This window comes from Mobula birostris, chromosome 3 (genome assembly GCF_030028105.1).
Source record: "Mobula birostris isolate sMobBir1 chromosome 3, sMobBir1.hap1, whole genome shotgun sequence".
NCBI lineage: Eukaryota > Metazoa > Chordata > Chondrichthyes > Myliobatiformes > Myliobatidae > Mobula > Mobula birostris.
In genome coordinates, this window is record NC_092372.1 from 211,426,346 (window position 1) to 211,450,534 (window position 24,189).

A 24,189-nucleotide genomic window follows, 5' to 3' on the forward strand; every position below is an offset into this window, starting at 1 on the left:
GGATCAGCATCACTTTATGGATAAACAATCAATGAATATAAGCTATCTTATGTATTCACTGTGCTTTTTTATTATTGTGTTCTCTATCTTATTGCGTTTTTTTGTACAGCATCAGATCCGGAGTAACAAGTATTTTGTTCTCCTTTATACTTGTGTAGTGGTAATGAAATTAAACAATGTTGTCTTCCAGCTGTTCCTTGTATTGGATGTTTACCCAGATTTCAGCGTGTGCGTGCCTAAAAGCGGAAGTCCGATACTTCCTAAAGGTTAGAAGGCAGACGATCTGAGATCCTGTACTGTCTCCTAGCTTACTGTTCAGCCCAGCATCCTGCCAATGAGGAGATCGACGGGACTCAACCAACTGGATCCAGAGTGGATGTTTCTCTTGGTTGATGACTCTCTCCACCCATCACTGCATGGCTAGGCGCAGTTCAAATGCCAGCTCTAAATTTGCTGAAGGCACAACTGTTGTTGGCGAAATTTCCAATGGTGACAAGGAGGTGTACAGCAGTGAATTAGATCAGCTGGTTGAATGATGTTGGAACAATAATCTTGAACTCAACATCAGTAAGACCAAAGAATTGACTGTGGACTTCAGGAAGGGGGAATCGAGGGAGCACACACAGGGATCAGAAGTGGAAAGGGTGAGCAGTTTCATGTTCCTGGGTGTCAACATCTCTGAGGATCTATCCTGGGCCCAACATATCGATGCAATTCTAAAAAAGGCACATCTACACCTATAGTTCATTATGGATTTGAGGAGAATTGATACATCACCAAAGACACTTGCAAATTTCTGCAGCTGTACCATGGAGGGCATTCTAACTGGTTGCATCAACGTTTGGTATGGAGGTGCTACTGCACAGGATCAGAAAGAGCTGCAGAGAGTTGTAAGCTCAGCCAGCTCCATCACGGATAATAACATCCTCAGCATCCAGGACATCTTCAAAAAGTGATGCCTCAAAAAGGTGGCATCCATCATGAAGAATCCCTATTACCCAGGGCGTGCCCACTTCTTATTGCTACCACCAAGGAAGAGGTACAGAAGACTGAAGACACACACTCAGTGTTTCAGGAACAGCTTCTTCCCCTCAATGCCAGATTTCTGAATGGACAATGAACCTGTGAACACGCCTCAGTATTTTTAACCTCTCTTTCTGCACTCCTTATTTAACTTGTTGTTTAATATATACTTCTTACTGTAATTTATAGTTTTTATTCCAATGAATTGCAATGTACTACTGCCATGGAACATCAAATTTCCTGACATTTGCCAATGATAATAAACCTGATTTTGATTCTGATCAGGGTTCATTCCTGGCTCTGTCTGCAGAGAGTTTGTACAATCTCCCCATGTGGGTGTGAGTTTCCTCCGGCTGCTTCATTTTCCTCCCACGTTCCCAAAATGGATGAGTTGGTAAGTTCTGAGAATGCTACGTTGGCACCAGAGGGATAATGACACTTGCCGACTGCCCTCGTGTCGGCCGTTGACGCAAACGAACATATTCCACTGTCTGTTTTGATGTGCACATGACAAATAAAACTAATCTTTAATCTCTCTTCTTATTTCCAATGAGGAAAAGACCCAGTTAGATATGGTTTATCTAAACCATGCATTATCAGAGGCAGTGTTAGTCCATGTAGCCTTATCTGAAGCCAGTGTATGGATCCACAATCTCAATCTTAATCTGGTGCTCAAAGACAGAGTCAGTGACCCCAATGACTGATAACTGTGCCACTGTATACTGAGTAACCAATTCATCATCACTCACTTCATAATAGCAACAATGTCCAAAGTAAGAGAGTCGATAATACCAAGATTATTAACAAGAGGTTTTTTTTAACATAAGGTTTCTGCATGAAGTACTCTTCTTCCTTACTGTACTGATGGCACTTTTCCGAGGATCGTCACCTCGTGGTGCAGAGACTTGTGAGTTCCTGTGATCCGGAGAGCGACGTCAACTGGAGCCAAGCTCTTGGTAGGGTCACCCATGGTGGTAAGGTCAAGGGGAGATTCCGGACAAAGGATGATACAACCCAGTAATCCAATCTACGGTGGAGTTGGTGGAAGATGATGGCACATCCCAACATCATTGAGGATGGAGGAAAGCTGCTTCAGTGAACTAGCATCTTGGAAGCCATACCACTGGACGCTGACCATGACCCTTCAAGGACTGTGTGATTGCCGACCATGCATCAGCATCTCCACATTAAATAAAGTCACACCACAAGTGTTCTCCATTAAAGAAATAAACCCATTGGGAGAACATATTTGCCTTGAGTGATTGTACTACTAATACCGCATTTTTCTCATCAGTGATTTTAATGGCTTCTTTGAAAGAGATTGCCGGATAATATCACAGCAAGTTCTTGCCCTCTGACTTAACTCAAGTTCATTATGTAATCCAATACCTCAGCAAAACAGAACAGAGGACAAGACTTGCAATGTTCACATCACTAAGGCGCTGATCACCGACTCCGATGGATTCCAAGAAATCCGTATTTTTTTTAAAAATGCAAACAATGTGCATCTTGCAGGCTGAGCCAGTAATTAATTGTCCATCCTCAGTTGCCTTTGAGAAGGTGGTGGAGAGCTGCCATCTTGACCTGCTGCAGAGCCTGAGGTGTGGGCACACCTGCAATACTGTTAGCATGAAGGAAGAGCGATATATTTCCGGTACTGATGCAGGGTTTCGAACCAACTGTTGACTATTTCAATGTTTTCACAGATGCTGCTTGGCCTGCTATCTTTTTCGCTCAGGATGAAGTGTGACTCGGAGGACAACTTCCAGGGGGTGATGTTCTCATGATTTTATTTCCCTAGTCTTTCTCTTTGGTACGGATGGTGGGTTTGGAAGGTGCTATCTAGGAAGTCATGTTGAATTGAGGTGGTGTATCCTGTACTTTGCACCAGTGATAGAGTGAGTGAATAGTTATGGATAGACTACCTATCAGGGTAGCTTTGTGGTTAGCACAGCACTCTACAGCAGCAGTTGTAATATCGAGGTTCGATTCCCACCACTGTCTGTAAGGAGTTTATACATCTCACCATCTATCAGGTTTTAAATCTGGATATTGTCTAGGTGATGCTGCATTTGAATGTGGAACAGCTCTATGCTTCAGCTATCAGGCTTTTGAACCAAAGGGGATCATTTTACTTAATTTCGCTTGCCCCATCACTATAATGTTCCCACAACCTATGGACTCACTTTCAAGGACTCTTCATCTCATAGTCTTGATATTTATTGCTTATTTATTGTTATTATTTCTTTCTCTTTGTAGTTGCAGAGTTTGTTGTCTTCTGCACTCTGGTTGAATGCCCAGCTTGGGCAGTCTTTCACATTTTCACTTGGGCTAAGAGATCTATTTCCATGTTACGCCACTCCAAGACTCCGTAATTCTGTATTTGCCCATCCCATCTCTTTGAAACCTTGATGCTATCTTCTTTGTATTTGATCATTTCTAAGGACCTCCAAACCTTCCCTCCTTTAGACTTTTGATACCAGGAGTCAATTTCTCATAGAGCCATTCAGGACACAAACAGGCCCTTCATCTCACCATGACCATGTTACCACCCCAAGTACCACCAACATTTTATCCACAGCCTTCTATACCTTGGCAATTCAAGTGCTCATTAGAGGTCCACCGTTGGTCTGGGTCGACCATGGATGTTGTGTCCTACTTGCCAGGGCAGTATGACATGGAGAGTAAACTGTTGCCCGTGCAGCAAGATCCCCCTCTCCACACAGCTGACGAATCCAAAGGAATGGCAGAGGCCGATACAATTTGGTACCAGCAGTGCCGCAGGAGTTGCCAGTCAGCGCTGAACTCAACATAGGACTGCCTTAGGGACTCCAGCTCCAGGTCTTTCTTCAGGGTTCACTCCTGAAGTCTTCCCCATGAGTGGGTATAGCCACAAGGCAGTGGAGGTTTGAGCTCAGAGTTTTCATTCCCTAGATGAGCTGCCAATCACGGCTGATGAGCCCCATCTGTCCAAAGTGACTGATTTTAAGGTGCCAGTAACCTTCCTTTTGTCCTAGAGAGTCATAGAGAAGTACAGCACAGAAGCAGGCCCTTCAGCCTATCTAGTCAATACTGAAACCATTTAAACTGCCTACTCCCAATGACTTGCACTGGGACCATTGTCCTCTTTATCCCTACTATCCATGTACCTATCCAAAATTCTCTTAAACATTGAAATCGAACTCACATGGACCACTTGTGCTACCAGCTCATTCCACACTCGCACGACCCTTTGAATGAAGAAGTTTCCCCTCATGTTGCCCTTAAATTTCTCACCTTTCACCCTTAAACCATGACCTCTGGTTGTAGTCCCACCCATCCTCAGTGGAAAAAGCCTGCTTGCAATTACCCTATCTATACTCCCCATTATATGTACACCTCTAGCAAATCCAACTCTACCACCCCCCCCCCCAAATCTTTTACGTTCAAAAGAACACTGTTCTAACCAAATCAAGTTTTCCTTATAACTCAGGTCCTTCAGACCCAGCAACCTCCTTGTAAATTTTCTCTGCACTCTTTCAACCTTGTTTACATCTTTCTTATAGGTAGGTGACCAAAACTTGCACACAATACTCAAAATTAGGTCTCACCAACATCTTATACAACTTCAACATAACATCCCATCCCCTGTACTCTTTACAAGCCTATCTACCTGTATTCCAGATCCCTTTGTTCTATCATACTTCTCAGCACCCTACCATTCACTGCGTAAGACTTACCCCGGTTCGTCTTACCGAAGGGCAAAACCTCACACTTGTCTGCATTAAGTTCCGTCTGCCAATTTTCAGCCCATTTTTCCAGCTGATGCAGATCCCTCTTGCAAGCCATGAAAGCCTTCCACTACACCCCCAATTTTGGTGTCATCTGCAAATTTGCTGATCCGATTAACCACACTATCATTCAGATCACTGATTTGGATGAAAAACAACAACGGACCCAGCTCCAATCCCTGCGGCACTCCACTAGTCACAGGCCTCCAGTAAGTGAGGCAACCCTCTACTACCACCCTGTGGCTTCTCCCACAAAGTCAATATCTAATCCAATTTAATCCCTTCTCCTGTCGGTCAAAATGGTTCAACTGGGCTTAGTGGCTAAGCCTCACGTGAAAGCCAAGAGCTGGACTTGGTTGTCAGAGGCTATTTAAAATGTTCACTATTGGGAGCATTCAATAGGTAATGGGAGCTAAAGGCCATGAACTCCAACTGTAACAACCTTAAGGAACCAGTGCTCAATTTGATGTTGTTATACTATAATGGAGTACTTGCCTCCACCAACCATTCAGGTCGTGCATTCCAGATTACAATCATCCTCTGCATGAAAATCTCCTCCATATAGCCACTATAAATCCTTCTTTCCTCTCATCTTTTGAAGTTCAACGTACATTTATTATCAAAGTACTTATATGTCACAATAAACAACCCCGAGATTCATTTTCTTGTGGGCATACTCAATACATCCATAATAGAATAACAACAATAACGGAATCAATGAGGGACCACAGCAACATGGACATTCAACCTGCGTGCAAAAGTCAACAATGTGTGCAAAGACAAAGAGAAAGAAATAATATTAATAAATAGGCAATAAATATTGAGAGTCCTTGAAAGTTAGAATTTCAATGATGATCCAATTACTTTGAATGTTGTACCTTAACGCTAAAACTATTGGCTTTAAGTGAATGTTTTTTTTATTTACAGTACATAGGAAGACCAATATTAACAGCTCATCCTTAATGGCCTATTAAGGGGTTGCAGGGGCCATCCTCTTGAACGGCTGCAGAATTTGCTCCTGTGGTGATACTGGGTAGGGAACTGCAAGATTATGGGGATGGATGGGGTGACAGCTGTTTCAAAGGGCCAGAATTGCACGGGGGCTGCTTGAAACCAACTGCACAGCTGGTTTCTGTGATTTGGTGTGCACATGGTACTGGGCTTACTGTGTGTTCACTGTCAGAATTCCAAAACTTCTATCATTTAAAAAAAAAATTGGCAGAAGCAACTGAAGTGTCACATTTAGAAAATTTTCTTTCTTTGTGTGAAAGATGTAAATGAAAGGCTTAGTCCTTGCAACAATGGATCAGTAATCTGTCCTAGTTCTGTGTTGCTAATTGGCATCAATGAATCAAACTGAACCAAGGACACATCACATTTGAAGACTAAATGAAGATTATAGGCTACGGTCAGATAATAGCTTCAAAGCTCTTTTTGAAAGATGATTTGTCATTGATGTGTGCTCCTAGCAATTCAGACTTAGGAAGAAATCATGAACAATAAAGTATGTGTCATTTATACAAATCTAATTAAAACCTTGAATTCCTTGATTCAGAGATGTCTGCCAGGTTAATTGACAGAGTCGCAGGATAGGAATCATCAAATTACAGACGGAGACCTTACAGAGCCTAAATGCCATCTTCCTTTTAGCACAGCAATTGGACACATTCTTTGGCACTCCCCCCACAGCCGTGCAAAGCTTTTCTTCTCAAGTACTCACCCATTTCCTTTTCAGAAGAGATTATTATGTCTGTTTCCACTACCCTATGGTATCTACCAGTTGCATGAGAGAGATATCCCTCAGGTTATCTCTGGTTCTTTTGCCAGGCATCTCAACTCTGTGCCTTTCTTCCTTCTGACATAAGAAGCCTCTCTTTACTCACCTCATTTGGAATTTAAAAAAATAATTGTCTGGACAGTTGTCACACTTTCTCCTAATCATCTTTGCCCAAGGGAGATCAATCCAGACATTTCCATCATATTCCAGTCACTGAAGGCCTTTATCCTTGGAAACTATCTAGTAAATCATTTCTGCACAAGGTCTTAACATCATCTCGTTTTCCCTTTTCCTTCCTTGCCTTCATAGACATTGGCATTCCTTATCCAACGGCAAGTGGGATGCTCTCCAGTGGCTAGATTTCATCAGGAGTATGAGGAGATTTGGTATGTCACCAAAAACTCTATCAAATTTCTACAGATTTATCATGCACAGCATGATATATCATGCATATATATGTCATTTCCTGGTTCATATTTTTACTGTTATGCTGTATGTATTTCATTTTGGCAGTTCTGTAAGAGCAGTCTGTTTTGTTTTCATACTTGTTTGGGTTACTGTTGAAGATATGAGAGAGGAGAAATGTGTGCCATCCAATTAGGATGGTTGGATTAAGGGGAGGTTTCTCTGGTGAGAGACACTAAAATTGGGCTTGGATTTTTTGTTCGAGGGGAGACGAAGAGAGAAGACGCTGGGGAGAACCGGTCATAGCATATCTGGTGGGAGGCCCGTTTGTTCGAGATGGATTGCGAGCGACGTTCAGAAGGTGGTGTGTGCTTTCAGGCTGACCGAGGGCCCAGCGCGTGAGTGACAGGGAAGTTCAAGATGAGCTCCAACTTGTGCACATTTGACTGCTTAATTCCTTTAATCGTACCGTCTGTTATTTTGTGGCATTAATTTGTAACGGGGTAGCAAATGACACAACCTGCACACAAACTGGGGTTTGGGGTGGGATTGGTATGGCTATATGTAATATACAGAAGTATATACTGTATATATGTTTATATGTGTAATATAAAATGTAGAAACATAGAAAACCTACAGCACAATACAGGCCCTTCGGCCCACAGAGTTGTGCCAAACATGTCCCTACCTTAGAAATTACTTGGGTTACCCATAGCCCTCTATTTTTCTAAGCTCCATGTACCTATCCAAAAGTCTCTTAAAAGACCCTATCGTATCCGCCTCCACCACCATTGCCGGCAGCCCATTCCACACACTCACCACTCTCTGCATAAAAAACTTACCCCTGACATCTCCTCTGTACCTACCCCCAGCACCTTAAACCTGTGTCCTCTTGTGGCAACCATTTCAGCCCTGGGAAAAAGCCTCTGACTATCCACATGATCAATGCCTCTCATCATCTCATACACCTCTATCAGGTCACCTCTCATCCTCCGTCACTCCAAGGAGAAAAAGCCGAGTTCACTCAACCTGCTTTCATAAGTATGCTTCCCAATCCAGGCAACATCCTTGTAAATCTCCTCTCCATCTTTTCTATGGTTTCCACATCCTTCCTGTAGTGAGGTGACCAGAACTGAGCACAGCACTCCAAGTGGGTTCTGAGCAGGGTCCTATGTAGCTGTAACATTACCTCTCGGCTCTTAAACTCGATCCCATGGCTGATGAAGGCCAATGCACTGTATGCCTTCTTAACCACAGAGTCAACCTGCACAGATGCTTTGAGTGTCCTATGGACTTGGACCCAAGATCCTTCTGATCTTCCACACTGCCAAGAGTCTCACCATTAATACTATATTCTGACATCATATTTGACCTACCAAAATGAACCACCTCACACTTATCTGAGTTGAACTCCATCTGCCACTTCTCAGCCCAGTTTTGCATCCTATCAATGGCCCGCTGTAACCTCTGACAGCCCTCCAAACTATCCACAACACCCCCAAACTTTGTGTCATTTATCACTCTACCAAGAACACAGAAACAGATTATTCAGTGATCATTTCATTGCTGCTCGTGGAATCTCACTGGGCACAGACTGAGTTTTATTTTTATTGAGATACAGTGCAGAATTGGCCCCCCTGGCCCTTCAAGTCGCACCGCCCAACAATCCCCCCAACCTAATCACAGGACAATTTACAGTCGCTAATTAACCTACCAACCAGTACGTCGTTGGACTGTGGGAGGAAACTGGATCACCCGGAGGAAACCCGTGCGGTCACAGGGAGAACAGGAAGGTAGCGGGAGAAATTCATCCTGGGTCACCACTACTGTAAAGCGGTGTGTTAAGACCATAAGACAAAGGAGCAGAAGTCGGCTATTTGGCCCATCGAGTCTGCTCCGCCATTTTATCATGAGCTGATCCATTCTCCCATTTAGTCCCACTCCCCCGCCTTCTCACCATAACCTTTGATGTCCTGGCTACTCAGATACCTATCAATCTCTGCCTTAAATACACCCAGTGACTTGGCCTCCACTGCTGCCCGTGGCAACAAATTCCATAGATTCACCACCCTCTGACTAAAAAAATTTCTTTGCATTTCTGTTCTGAATGGGCGCCCTTCAATCCTTAAGTCATGCCCTCTCGTACTAGACTCCCCCATCATGGGAAACAACTTTGCCACATCCACTCTGTCCATGCCTTTCAACATTCGAAATGTTTCTATGAGATCTCCCCTCATTCTTCTAAACTCCAAGGAATACAATCCAAGAGTGGACAAACGTTCCTCATATGTTAACCCTCTCATTCCCGGAATCATTCTAGTGAATCTTCTCTGTACCCTCTCCAACATCAGCACATCCTTTCTTAAATAAGGAGACCAAAACTGCCCACAGTACTCCAAGTGAGTTCTCACCAGCGCCTTATAGAGCCTCAACATCACATCCCTGCTCCTATACTCTATTCCTCTAGAAATGAATGCCAACATTGCATTCCCCTTCTTCACTACTGACTCAACCTGGAGGTTAACTTTAAGGGTATTCTGTACGAGGACTCCCAAGTCCCGTTGCATCTCAGAACTTTGAATTCTTTCCCCATTTAAATAATAGTCTGCCTGTTTATTTTTTCTGCCAAAGTGCATAACCATACACTTTCCAACATTGTACTTCATTTGCCATTTCTCTGCCCATTCTTCCAATCTATCCAAGTCTCTCTGCAGACTCTCCGTTTCCTCAGCACTACCGGCCCCTCCACCTATATTCGTATCGTCAGCAAACTTAGCTACAAAGCCATCTATTCCATAATCCATATCGTTGATGTACAATGTAAAAAGAAGCGGCCCCAACACGGACCCCTGTGGAACACCACTGGTAACCGGCAGCCAACCAGAATAGGATCCCTTTATTCCCACTCTCTGTTTCCTGCCAATCAGCTAATGCTCTATCCACGTATGCAACTTTCCCGTAATTCCATGGGCTCTTATCTTGTTAAAGTAGCCTTATGTGTGGCACCTTGTCAAAGGCAAGTGTTAACTCCCAGTTTTCTTCAGTTGCAGTGATCTGCATTGACTTATAGCTCAGGGGTTACAAAAATCACTGCCTGGGCTCTCATTGTCCATTTCTATGCCATGTGAAGTATTCTATTTCATGGGCTCAATTGCATTTCTTCATAAACAATCCCAGTGAATTTTGCTTTCATAACTATGTCTGGAACTCTAGTCTTTTCACGGGAATAGTATGGAAAGCAACATAAATCCCTTCACGCAGAGCACTGCTGGTGATTGTCTGGTTCTGAGAACTGAACGTTTACACAAGCATTTTCAGATCTGAAAAGAACTATATCTGGATCAGAGGTCTGCCAGATTAGCCTGTGTAAAAATGTATCAATTAAGCAGTGGAGCCAATGTTTCCCACTGAAAAAAATAAGTTATTAATCTGTTTTTATTACTTCCCATTCCAGGATTTTAAATGCATAAATATTAATGCAGTGATTGTTTATCAGAATGGGTAATTGTATAAAGATTTCTCTCAGCCATGTGGGAAATTTAACAGTGGAAGTGACAAGAAACTAATCACGCATTGGGGTTTATTTGAAATAATCATTGCCAAACAGCATGAAGCAAAGGTATCTGAAGGCTTTGTGTGTCAATGCAAGGAGCATTCGTAATAAGGTGGATGAATTGAAAGTGCAGATTGTTATTAATGATTATGATATAGTTGGGATCACAGAGACATGGCTCCAGGGTGACCAGGGATGGGAGCTCAACGCTCAGGGATATTCAATATTCAGGAGGGATAGACATGAAGGAAGGGGAGGTGGGGTGGCGTTGCTGGTTAAAGAAGAGATTAACGCAATAGAAAGGAAGGACATAAGCCGGGAAGATGTGGAATCGATATGGGTAGAGCTGCGTAACACTAAGGGGGAGAAGACGCTGGTGGGAGTTGTGTACAGGCCACCTAACAGTAGTAGTGAGGTCGGAGATGGTATTAAACAGGAAATTAGAAATGTGTGCAATAAAGGAACAGCAGTTATAATGGGTGACTTCAATCTACATGTAGATTGGGTGAACCAAATTGGTAAAGGTGCTGAGGAAGAGGATTTCTTGGAATGTATGCGGGATGGTTTTTTGAACCAACATGTCGAGGAACCAACTAGAGAGCAGGCTATTCTGGACTGGGTTCTGACCAATGAGGAAGGGTTAATTAGCAATCTTGTCGTGAGAGGCTCCTTGGGTAAGAGTGACTATAATATGGTGGAATTCTTCATTAAGATGGAGAGTGACATAGTTAATTCAGAAACAAAGGTTCTGAACTTAAAGAGGGGTAACTTTGAAGGTATGAGACGTGAATTAGCTAAGATAGACTGGCAAATGACACTTAAAGGATTGACGGTGGATATGCAATGGCAAGCATTTAAAGGTTGCATGGATGAACTACAACAATTGTTCATCCCAGTTTGGCAAAAGAATAAATCAAGGAAGGTAATGCACCCGTGGCTGACAAGAGAAATTAGGGATAGTATCAATTCCAAAGAAGAAGCATACAAATTAGCCAGAGAAAGTGGCTCACCTGAGGACTGGGAGAAATTCAGAGTTCAGCAGAGGAGGACAAAGGGCTTAATTAGGAAGGGGAAAAAAGATTATGAGAGAAAACTGGCAGGAAACATAAAAATGGACTGTAAAAGCTTTTATAGATATGTAAAAAGGAAAAGACTGGTAAAGACAAATGTAGGTCCCCTGCAGACAGAAACAGGTGAGTTGATTATGGGGAGCAAGGACATGGCAGACCAATTGAATAATTACTTTGGTTCTGTCTTCACTAAGGAGGACATAAATAATCTTCCAGAAATAGTAGGGGACAGAGGGTCCAGTGAGATGGAGGAACTGAGCGAAATACATGTTAGTAGGGAAGTGGTGTTAGGTAAATTGAAGGGATTGAAGGCAGATAAATCCCCAGGGCCAGATGGTCTGCATCCCAGGGTGCTTAAGGAAGTAGCCCAAGAAATAGTGGATGCATTAGTGATAATTTTTCAAAACTCGTTAGATTCTGGACTAGTTCCTGAGGATTGGAGGGTGGCTAATGTAACTCCACTTTTTAAAAAAGGAGGGAGAGAGAAACCGGGGAATTATAGACCGGTTAGCCTAACGTCAGTGGTGGGGAAACTGCTGGAGTCAATTATCAAGGATGTGATAACAGCACATTTGGAAAGCGGTGAAATGATCGGACAAAGTCAGCATGGATTTGTGAAAGGAAAATCATGTCTGACGAATCTCATAGAATTTTTAGAGGATGTAACTAGTAGAGTGGATAGGGGAGAACCAGTGGATGTGGTATATTTGGATTTTCAGAAGGCTTTTGACAAGGTCTCACACAGGAGATTAGTGTGCAAACTTAAAGCACACGGTATTGGGGTAAGGGTATTGGTGTGGGTGGAGAGTTGGTTAGCAGACAGGAAGCAAAGAGTGGGAATAAACGGGACCTGTTCAGAATGGCAGGCGGTGACTAGTGGGGTACTGCAAGGCTCAGTGCTGGGACCCCAGTTGTTTACAATATATATTAATGACTTGGATGAGGGAATTAAATGCAGCATCTCCAAGTTTGCGGATGACACGAAGCTGGGTGGCAGTGTTAGCTGTGAGGAGGATGCTAGGAGGATGCAGGGTGACTTGGATAGGTTGAGTGAGTGGGCAAATTCATGGCAGATGCAATTTAATGTGGATAACTGTGAAGTTATCCACTTTGGTGGCAAAAATAGGAAAACAGATTATTATCTGAATGGTGGCCGATTAGGAAAAGGGAAGGTGCAACGAGACCTGGGTGTCATTATACACCAGTCATTGAAAGTGGGCATGCAGGTACAGCAGGCGGTGAAAAAGGCAAATGGTATGCTGGCATTTATAGCGAGAGGATTGAGTACAGGAGCAGGGAGGTACTACTGCAGTTGTACAAGGCCTTGGTGAGACCACACCTGGAGTATTGTGTGCAGTTTTGGTCCCCTAATCTGAGGAAAGACATCCTTGCCATAGAGGGAGTACAAAGAAGGTTCACCAGATTGATTCCTGGGATGGCAGGACTTTCATATGAAGAAAGACTGGATGAACTGGGCTTGTACTCGTTGGAATTTAGAAGATTGAGGGGGGATCTGATTGAAACGTATAAGATCCTAAAGGGATTGGACAGGCTAGATGCAGGAAGATTGTTGCCGATGTTGGGGAAGTCCAGAACGAGGGGTGACAGTTTGAGGATAGAGGGGAAGCCTTTTAGGACCGAGATTAGGAAAAACTTCTTCACACAGAGAGTGGTGAATCTGTGGAATTCTCTGTCACAGGAAACAGTTGAGGCCAGTTAATTGGCTATATTTAAGAGGGAGTTAGATATGGCCCTTGTGGCTACGGGGGTCAGGGGGTATGGAGAGAAGGCTGGGGCGGGGTTCTGAGTTGGATGATCAGCCATGATCATAATAAATGGCGGTGCAGGCTCGAAGGGCCAAATGGCCTACTCCTGCACCTATTTTCTATGTTTCTATGTTTCTATTAGCATAAAGCACAGTAAGTTTGTATCTGACATTCAGTGCGAAATATGAACTTAGACTGGCAACTCATACAACTGGGAAAGCAGGTTCTTCAGCCCATCTAGCCTATTCCAACCATCAAGAGCACATCCACACTAATCCCTCTCCAAGGGATATCAGCTTGTCGTGGTGGAGAGGCTTGTGAGTTTGAGAGATCCCAAGAGCAGTGCCGTCTGGAGTTTAGCCATCTGATGCTTAGCTCCTAGTAGGGACAACCATGGCGTTGAAGTCAAGATGGAGGTTCCAGACTGTGACGGGTTCCTGAATTACCCCTATGAACTGTGCTCGATTACCCCATGAACTGTGCTTTTGAAAAGAGAGAGAGAGAGAGAGAGTTATTTAACACCGACAATTTGTTTTTAAGAGAGAGAGAAAGAAAGAGAGAGAGAGACGAAGAATGCTTTGAGATGGCGTTATAAACCCCTAAGGTTCATATTTCCTGTGGACTGTCACTTTAAGGAACGAGAAAGAACTGACTAACTTTTGGATTTCTGCTGAGTTAGAGAGAGAGAGAGAGAGAGCACCGAGCAGCTCGTAAGTCGCTATGGTGACCGAGGGCGGCATTATTTGATGGACAATCGATGTCATGATTTTTCGGCAGCATGTTTATACTTCCAAGGACATTTGCCTGCTTGTACATTTCTTACACAGTCAAAGGAAGGAGGAGTTATTTGAATGACCCTTGCCTGGGTTGGTAACTCCACCACAGAAAACCGGTCGCCTGTGTTGTAGTCACAGTCAGTGACTTTTAAAGGATTTCGGAGGACAACGGGAAGATTGACGGCATCAACTCACCTGAAGACCCAAATCTCTCCCTCTCTCTCTCTCCATCACTACTCAACTCAATAGCATGAACTGAACTGAACTTTACTCATCATTGTAAGACTATCTATTTACCCCTAGACTTGAAGAAGCTTGGTTTTCATATATATATATTCCACACTGACTTATATATAATCATTGCTAACCTGTTTGATTTATCTACATTTATATCACTGTATTGCGTAGTTACTAATAAATATTATTAGTTAATAGCAATATGGACTCCAAAGTGTTTTCCATCTCTGCTGGTTCTTTAGCCTGTCACGGGGTACGTGACACAGACAAAGAGCAATCCAACTGAGACCTGAACAGTGGAGCTGGTAGAAGATAATGATACATCACAACGGCAGTGAAGTGAAGGGTCCCCAGTCTTCTTGCATTGCATGCCACTGGAATGTGGCCCTGATCTGTCAGGGACCGTATGGTGGTTGCTCGTGCATCAGCCACCCCACAATAAAAAAAGTCATGCACAGACATTCTCCATTAAGGGAATCCATCCCAACATCATGGAAGACGCATCAATAGACAACCTCTTTGGAGAGCATTATACTCAATGCGAGTGATTTTTTAAAAATTCATTTATGGGATGCCAGCTAAGCCAGCATAATTCCCCACCCCTAGTTTCCCTTGAGAAGGTGATGATGAGCTGCCTTCCTGAACTGTTGCAGTCCCTGAGGTGTAGGTACACCCACAGTGCTGTTGGGGAGAGGAATTCTATGATGTTGACTCAGTGACAATGAAGGAACGGCGATATGCTTCCAAGTCAGGATGGTGGGTGACTTGGAGGGGGATTTCCAAGTGGTGGTGTTCCCAGGTATCTGCTGTTCTTGAATAATCACATTAATATTACTACTACTACACGAATCAAAACTCTACTTTGACATGCCTAACGTTACCCAGCCACCTACAGTACTCATGCATGCATATGTCGTCAAGAGGTTCAGTTCTTATTCACACCAACCATCGGAATGGGAAAGAGATCTAAGTGACTTTGACTGTGGAACGATTGTTGGTGCCAAGACAGAGTGGTCTGAGTATTTCAGAAACTGCTGGTATCCTGGGATTGCCACACATAACGGTCACTAGATTTGACAGAGAATCATGCGACAAAGAAAAAATCCAGTAAGCAGAAATTCTGTGGGCAAAATCACCTTATTAATGGGAGAGGGAGTTCAGAGGAGAATGGCCAGGTTGGTTTAAACTGACAGGAAGGTGACAGTAACTCCAATAACCACCTGTTACAACGGTGGTGTGCAGAAGAGCATCTCTAAACACACAAAATATCAAACTTTGATGTGGATAGTCTACGGCAGCAGGAAACCTCAATTATACACACAGTGTATGGTTGAAACATTGTGCAGTTATTTCCCGTCGTAGATGCTGCTGACCTGTTGTGTTCCTCCTACATCGTGTGTGTGTGTGTGTGTGTGTGTGTGTGTGTGTGTGTGTGTGTGAGAAAGAGAGAGACAGTGTGTGTGTGTGTGAGAGAGGGAGAAAGAAAGTGTGTGTGTGAGAAAGAGAGTGTGTGTGTGTGTGTGTGAGAGAGAGAGAGAAAGAGAGTGTGTGTGTGTGTGTGTGAGTGAGAAAGAGAGTGTGTGTGTGAGAAAAAGAGAGTGTGTGTGTGAGAAAGAGAGAGTGTGTGTGTGAGAAAGAGGGAGAGAGTGTGTGTGTGAGAAAGAGGGAGAGAGTGTGTGTGTGAGAAAGAGAGTGTGTGTGAGACAGAGAGAGAGAAAGAGAGTGTGTGTATGAGAGAGAGAGAGAAAGAGAGTGTGTGTATGAGAGAAAGAAAGAAAGAGATAGAGTGTATGTGGGAGAGAGAGAAAGAAAGAGAGTGTGTGTGTATGACAGAGAGTGAGTGAGTGTGTGAGTGTGTGTGTGTGTGTGTGTGTGTGTGTGTGTGTGTGTGTGTGTGTGTGTGCGCGCGCGTGCATTGCTCAAGATTTCCAGCATCTGCAGAACCACTTGTTCCTGGAGTTAAAAGTGTGTCTCTCCACCTTCTCTGAACCCCTCATAATTTAATATACCTCTATAAGGCCATTTCTCAGCCTCACCCATGGTGGGGAGGTAGTCCCAATCTATCCAATTTCTCCTTATGCTCAGCAGTCCAGGCAAAGTCCTTGTGAATCTCTTCCACACTCTCTCTAGCTTAGTCATATCCTTACTAATGTGCAGAGAACTGTACACAATCAGTGCTTTGTACAGCTATAACATGACATCATAAACCTTATACTCAAGTTCAAGTCCAAGTTCGGTTTATTGTCATTCAACCAAAAGCATGTGCACCGCCAAATGAAACAATGATCCTCAAGACCAAGGTGCACAATGCAGTACATAGCACTCACACACAACACATAAAATAATATTACCACAAATAAATTAATAATAAGGCGTACTTACAACACAAGTTAAAATGAAAATAGTATAACGCTACCGGCACTTAATAAGTGATGAGACCTGGGTGACGGCAGGGAGTTCAGTAGTCTTACTGCCGGGGGAAGAAGTTGTTTCCCATCCTAACAGTTCCTGTCCTAATGTTACAGCATCAATGAAGGCAAGCATGCCATATGCCTTCTTCATGCTATTTATCTGTGTTGCCACTTCCAGAGAAAGATACACTTGTATCTCTGGATCACTCTGTTCTACAATACTCTGCCATTCATTGCATTTGTCCTGACTGGTTTAACTCCCCCAAAATGCATCCAGTTTACACTTGTCTAGGTTAAATTTCATCTGTTATTCCTTTGTCCACTTTCCCATTTGACGAAATTTTTTCATTGCATTGCAATACATAAATTGCTTTGCTTCTGTGATTCCTTGTTGGATTAGTCTTGAGGATCTGGAAAGTAAAATACTCTAATCCAGAATGCTGCCTGGATTAGAGGACAGATGCTATAATGAGAGGCTGGACAAAAACATTGCTTCTTTTCTGGAGCGGTGAAGGTTGAGGGGAGACCTGATAGAGACTTATAGGATTATGAGTGGCCTAGATCGAGTAGACAGCCAGGGTTTTCCCCAGGCTTGAAATGTTGAATAGCAGACAGCATGCACTTAAAATGAGGGGGGTAAGTTCAAAGGAGATGTGAGGAGCAAGTTTTTTACACAGAGAGTGGTGGGTACCTGGAATGCGCTGCCCAGGGAGTGGTAGAGGCAGATACATTAGAGACTTTTAAGAGGCGTTTAGATTGGCTCATGAATGTCAGGGAAATGGAAGAACATGGACATTGTGTAGGCAGACAGGATTAACTTTGTTGGCCACTTGATTAATAATGTGGTCTATGATGACAGACAAGAGAAACTTGTTTAGCTCAACTGCCAGTTTCATTGTTACAAGCACAAAAACAGACTAGACACTAAGACCCGGGGGAAGAACCCACTCATTCAGATAGACATGGGGAGAAGTGACTAGTATTGAATTGAATTGACTTTGTTACTTTCATCCTTCATATACGTGAGGAATAAAAATCTTTACATTACGTCTCCGCCTAAACGTGCAATGTGCAATTTATAGTAATTTATAATAAATAGTATGTACAACAGGATAGTCAATATAACATAGAAATACAGTTGTGTCAGCATGAAATAAGCAGCCTTATGGCCTGCTGGAAGAAGCTGTCTCAGGCCTGTTGGTCCTGGCTTTTATACTGTGGTACCATTTCCTGGATGGTAGCAGCTGGAACAGTTTGTGGTTGGGGTGACTCAGGTCCATAATGATCCTTTGGGCCCTTTTCACACACCTGTCTTTGTAAATGTCCTGAATAGTGGGAAGTTCACATCTACAGATGTGCTGGGCTGTCCACACCACTCTCTGCAGAGTCCTGCGATTGAGGGAAGTGTATTTCCCATACCAGGCAGTGATGCAGCCAGTCAGGATGCTCTCTGTTGTGCCCCTGTAGAAAGTTCTTAGGACTTGGAGGCCCATACCAAACTTCTTCAACCTTCTGAGGTGAAAGAGGTGGCGTTGTGCCTTTTTCACCACATAGCTGGCATGCACTGACCACGTGAGATCCTCGGTGATGTTTATGCCGAGGAACTTAAAGCTATTCACCTTCTCAACCCCAGATCCGTTGATGTCAATAGGGGTTAGCCTGTCTCCATTCCTCCTGTAGTCCACAACCAGCTCCTTTGTTTTTGCAACATTGAGGGAGGGATGACTTCTCTGTAGGCTGCCTCATTATTATTTGAGATTAGGCCAATCAATGTAGTGTCGTCAGCAAATTTAATTAGCAGATTGGAGCTGTGGGTGGCGACACAGTCATGGGTATACAGAGACTGTAACACACCCTGGTTATAGTCAGATAGACCCACAAACAGGCAAGCAAATAACTGTATAACCCTGGCTAAAATGTAACAATAAATGAAATGGAATGTCCCATCATAATCCCACAAATGCATTTTAACACAAAATCAATAAATAACGCTGGCCACCAGGAATGCTGGGGTGGGATGTTGACCATGCCCCAGAAGCATCACACTGCCACCACCTGAGGGGTTAGCCAAGCCTAGCAACTCCAGAGTCCGCAACAAAGTCCAAAAGTCCTGGTGGAGATGGACACCATGAGAGACACTATTCGGTGAGGAAAGAGGCAGGGCACCTGGATCTTCCCTCCTTCAGCCTAGCTGGGTCGGTCCCAGTGCAGCATGACAGTCTTCCGCCACTCAGGGGGGAACACACATCAGAGGTGCAGTCGAGCACCTCACTTGGCCCCTTCCAGCAACTTTCAAGCTTGTGGGGATAGTCCCTTCTTACCTGTATTGGGCCCCCCACCAGATACTGCTGCATTGGCACCCCAGAGGGGTGGCTCGGTCCCCTCTGGGACGTGCAAGCATCGCAGCTGTGCATGTACAACTCCGCATCCTGCCTGGACCCAGGCCAGTAGAAGCAATTTGCGCAGCTTACCCAATGCCTTCGTGACCCTGAAATGGCTGGCCCCCGCCAGTCCGTGCACTGACCACAGCAGTGTGGCACATAGCCCCTGGGGGACCACCAGCTGCAGCAGGTGTCTGTTGTTATTGGAAAACTGACACCACCAGAACAGCAACTCATTGCGCATCTCCAGTGCGCCCTGCTGAGAGCACAGGGCTTTGGTTTCTGGATCCAGGCCAGAGACCTCTGCCCACTCCAGCCACTGTCCCACTCTCAGCCAATCCCTCACCTGGCCAGCACGGGATTGCGAACCCACTTGGTGCACAGCTGGTGGTCAGTGGTGGGAGGTCTACCTTGCCACCGGTGCCACCACTGTGGCTTGCCCCTGGGTTCCACTGTGGGTTGTGCTGCACTGCGAGACTGGTGGTGGTTTTTGCTGCTTCCGCTGTCTGCTTCCTGGAGCTGCCCTGCCGGAGAGCCACGGCTTCAGCACCGAGGTAGGCTGTTGCCCTTGGCACATCCACACAGGCCCCCCCAGTGGGACAGCAGGTCCAGCCCAATGATGCAGGAGTCCCAAATGTCAGCCAGCCACACCCCGTGCCCTGCTGTGCTTTTCTCCACCTCTTCCTTCTCCTCACTCACAGTCGCTGGTGATCATAACCAGCTGGACTGCCGTCGTTGTCCACCCAGGCAGCGATGGCTGGTCCGTGTTGGAGAGGACACCATAAGACCATTAAGACACAGCAGCAGAATTAGGGCATTTGGCACATCGAGTCTGCTCTGCCATTCAATCATGGCTGATCCTTTTTTCCCCTCCTCGGCCCCTCTCCCGGGCCTTCTCCCCATAATCTTTGGATGCCGTGTCCAATCACGAACCTTTCAAACTCTGCCTTTAGTACACCCAACAACCTGAACTCCACAGCTGCCTGTGGTAATAAATTCCACAAATTCACCGCCCTCTGGCTAAAGAAATTCCTCTGCATCTCTGTTATAAATAGATGCCTCTCTATCCTGAAACTGTTCCCTCTTGTCCTAGACTCCCCCACCATGGGAAACTGGGCCTTTCAACCATTGACAGGTTTCGATGAGATCACCCCTCATCCTTCTAGATTCCAGCAAGTACATCTATCCTGCACCTTCCTCATTTTTCCCAGAAACTCATGCCATTGCTGCTCTGCTGTCATTCCTGCCAGCAGCTCATTCCAATTTACTTTGGCCAACTCCTCTCTCATACTACTGTAATTTCCTTTAGCTCAACTGCTGGTTTTATTGCGACAAGCACAAAAACAGACCAGGCGCTAAGACGCAGGGAGAGAACCCACTCAGTCACATACAGACGGGGGAGGTGATTATTACACACTCCAATTACAGCCAAGGTGACCTACAAACACACAATCAAATAACTGTATAACTCAAACTAAAATGTAACAATAAATGAACTAGAACATCGCACCATAATCCCACAAATGCATTTTAACGCAAGAACAATAAATAGCGCCGGTCATTAGGAATGCTGGGGTGGGCTGTCGACCACGCCCCCAGAGTGCCACAATAATTTAATAGGCTTGGCTCAACATTGTGGGATGAAGGACCTGCTCCTATACTGTTCTCTTTTCAGACCTGACACCTGTTGATATACCCCGATTGTATCAGCAGGCAGTTCCAATATGCAGAATACAGATTGCTTTAGTGCTTTCTTTCACTTTGCTGCACTTTTCATAGTAAAACAACACATATCCCATATAGAGGTCGACTGACAGGATGCCTTTGAAGCAGTAAACCTCTACCAACTGCTTGCTTCTGCAAAGCCTCTGCTGAGAGTTCTTTCAATTATACCTCAGTGATGAATTCTGTTATTCTGATCAATGGGAGGTGGATAATTACATTAGTTTTTCATTTTTATGATACGTGTAATTAATGATGTCTTGCAAGTTGTATTAAATTTCATGCCAGCTGTATGTAGCTTGAATGAAGTCTACACGGCCATCATAGAGAGCATCCTCACATCAGCCATTACTGTCTGGTTTGGCGGGCAGCACGGTAGTATAGTGGTGAGTACAACGCTTTACAGTACCAGGGCACAGTACAGATAAAGTGGATGTGGAGATAAGGTTTCCTATAGTGGGCGAGTCTAGTACCAGAGAGCAGAGCATCAGGATAGAGGGACATTCATTTCAAACAGCATGAGGAGGAATTTCTTTAACCAGGCGGTAATGAATCTGTGAGATTCATTGTCACAGACCGCTGTGGAGGCCAAGTTATTGGATATATTTAAGATGGAAGTTGATAGATTCTTGATTAATCAGGGCATCAAAGATTACAGGGAGAAGGCAGGGGAGTGGTGTTGAGAGGGTTAATAAATCAGTCATGTTGGAAAGGCAGAGCAGACTTGATGGGCTGAATGGCCTAATTCTACTTGTATGTCTTATGGTTTTATGAATTGCATGTGATAAATAAAACGGAATCTGGATCTGATCTGAAGTTTTACATGAGAGTTTTTGCAGACCAGTTGTTCCAATATAAATACAGTTGATTGCATCGGAGAATTTAACTTAGTGGCAGTGCAGAAACAACACCAATAACAGCACTTTATTCAGCGGACATATCAGCCTTACCTTCATATAGCCAATCACTCAGGCCGTTGAAAATGATCCCCTCCTTCCCAGTTGCTACCAGACGTATGGCTTGACTATTAACGTTCAGTTGATAGAAGATGTTGTTCTCAAAGATGAAAATCTGTTCAACAAGGAATGACAAGGTGGGATTTAGGGCAAGAAACAAAATCAGGGCAACTGAGAACTGCATAATATTCAAATGTATCTATCTATTTAATTATTTGGAGATATAGTGTGGAACAGGCCTTCCCAGCCCAAGGAGATGCCCAGCATCCCACCAATTTAACACTAGCCTCATCATAGGGCAATTTGCAATAGTCAAGATGACGCCAGGGTACAACATTTCCCCGGTCGACCTCTTCCAGATAGCTCACGAGAATATCTTTTTTTTAAAATTCTTTTGCATCTGTTTTTCACCTTAAATGTGACTCTGGGACTGTTAGAGCCTGGGTTTGACAGTTTGGAGACTACTTAAATAGTCTATGAGAGACTATTGTTGTCTCTGAGAAGATTCCGGGAAACGAGCATGGCTTCGATGCGAAGAGACTTCAGGACGGGGCATGAGCCAATGTTCGGCTCCATTTCACCATTTACGGTAGATGAAAATGTGGAGGAAGATTGAGAGATTGGGACGACTGTGGAAGGTGGCGAGAGTTTCAGCACCAACTGCCTGCCTTTTGATCGTTGCCTGAGGAGTCTGTGAGCAGCCTATCGCTGTGTGGCTCACGGTGGCAGATAGAGAGGTCTGTGACCCTCTCTTACAATGAACGTAGGTGATATTGGAGGATGGTATCGTGGTTCTGTGTTTATGGATTGGACTATTGTGTTTATGGACTGTGGACTTCTTCAGACCCATGGTTTTTATATTCTGGGTTTTTTTAATCACCTGTTACTTTTCTGTGTTGTTGTGCAAGGGGAGGGTGTTTGAGGGTTGACATTCTGTTGTGTTCTGTTGGTTTTTTGTGTGGGAGAGGGGCTGTTTTTTTGGTGGGGGGGGGACATTCCAGTTCCATTTTGTGTTGGGAGAGGGTGGTTTTGGAAGGGGTTGATGATCAGGATTGAGATGCCATTTTTTTTTTGTGTAGAGGGGTGGGCTTGTTGTTTCTCTCTGAATGACTTTCATGTTCTTTCTTTGTTTCATGGCTATCTGGAGAAGACAAATTTCAGAGTTGTATATGGATACATGTTTTGATAGTAAATGAATTTTTGACCCCTTGACTGGGACAACCTTGGATTGTGGGAGGAAACTAGAGCATCCGAAGGAAACACGAGCTCCCAGAGGACACTGGAAGAGAACTCCAACTATTATCTCCTCCCTCCATCCTTCTCTCTTTGTCCATTCTCCATACAGGTTCCCTTCTCAGGTCTTCCCTTCTCCACAATTGCCCATCACCTCTCTCTGCTTCCCCTCCTCCTTCCCTCTCTCTGTGGTCCACTATCTTCTCTTTTAGCCCTGTACGTTCACCTGGTTGTGTGGCAAAGATGATTTTAGGCCTACATACAAAGACAGAAATCGAAAGGTGAGAATGATGTTTTGAGTTGCATCTATATCAATGGAAGGAGCATTGTAGGTAAACTGGAGGAGATTAGAGCAGGGATCACCACATGGAATTATGGCATCGTACCCATAAGTGAGAATTGGCTGCAAGAGAAGCAGGACTGGGACCTCAAAGTTTATGGGTTCTTTTGTTTAGACATGATAGAGGGTGGCATTACTGGATATTCTTTTAGGGAAGGAGACAGGGCAGGTAAGAGAAGTGTGTGTTGCAGAACACTTTGGATCTAGTGATCACAATTCCATTAGTTAGATCATAAGACCTGTGGAAGAAGGAGCAGAATCAGAACATTTGGTCATTGTGCCTGCTTCTTCCATTCCATCATGGCTGATTGATTATCCCTCTCAACCCCATTGTCCAGCCTTCTCCCTGAAACCTTTGACACCCTGACAAATCAAGAACCTATCAACCTCCACTTTAAATACACTCAATGACTTGGCCTCCACTCTGGTCCTCAGCAACAAATTCCACAGATTCGCCCCACCCCCCTAGGCAAAAGAATTTCCTCCTCATCTCTGTTCTAAATGGATGTTCCTCTATTCTAAGGCTGTGCCCTTTGATCCCTGACTCACCAACTATAAGAAACATCCTCTCCACATCCATTCTATCTAGGCCTTTCAATATTCGATAAGTTTGAATAAGATCTCTCCTCATTCTTCTAAGTTCCAGTGAGTACAGGCCCAGAGCCATCAAATATTCCTCATATGTTAATCCTTTCATTCATGTGAACCCCCTCAGGACCCTCTCCAATACTAGCACATCTTTTCTTGGATAAGGTGCCCAAAACTACTC

General features: G+C 44.2%; 1 protein-coding gene across 1 annotated transcript in view; it reads right to left on the bottom strand.

The window, feature by feature from the left end:
- Positions 1-24,189, bottom strand: part of dpp6a (dipeptidyl-peptidase 6a) — a 515,918-nt gene that overhangs the window by 176,397 nt on the left and 315,332 nt on the right. The window contains exon 8 of the mRNA XM_072254436.1: positions 21,842-21,962. Within this exon, the coding sequence (XP_072110537.1) occupies positions 21,842-21,962 (121 nt within the window). The remainder of the gene's footprint in view (positions 1-21,841; positions 21,963-24,189) is intronic.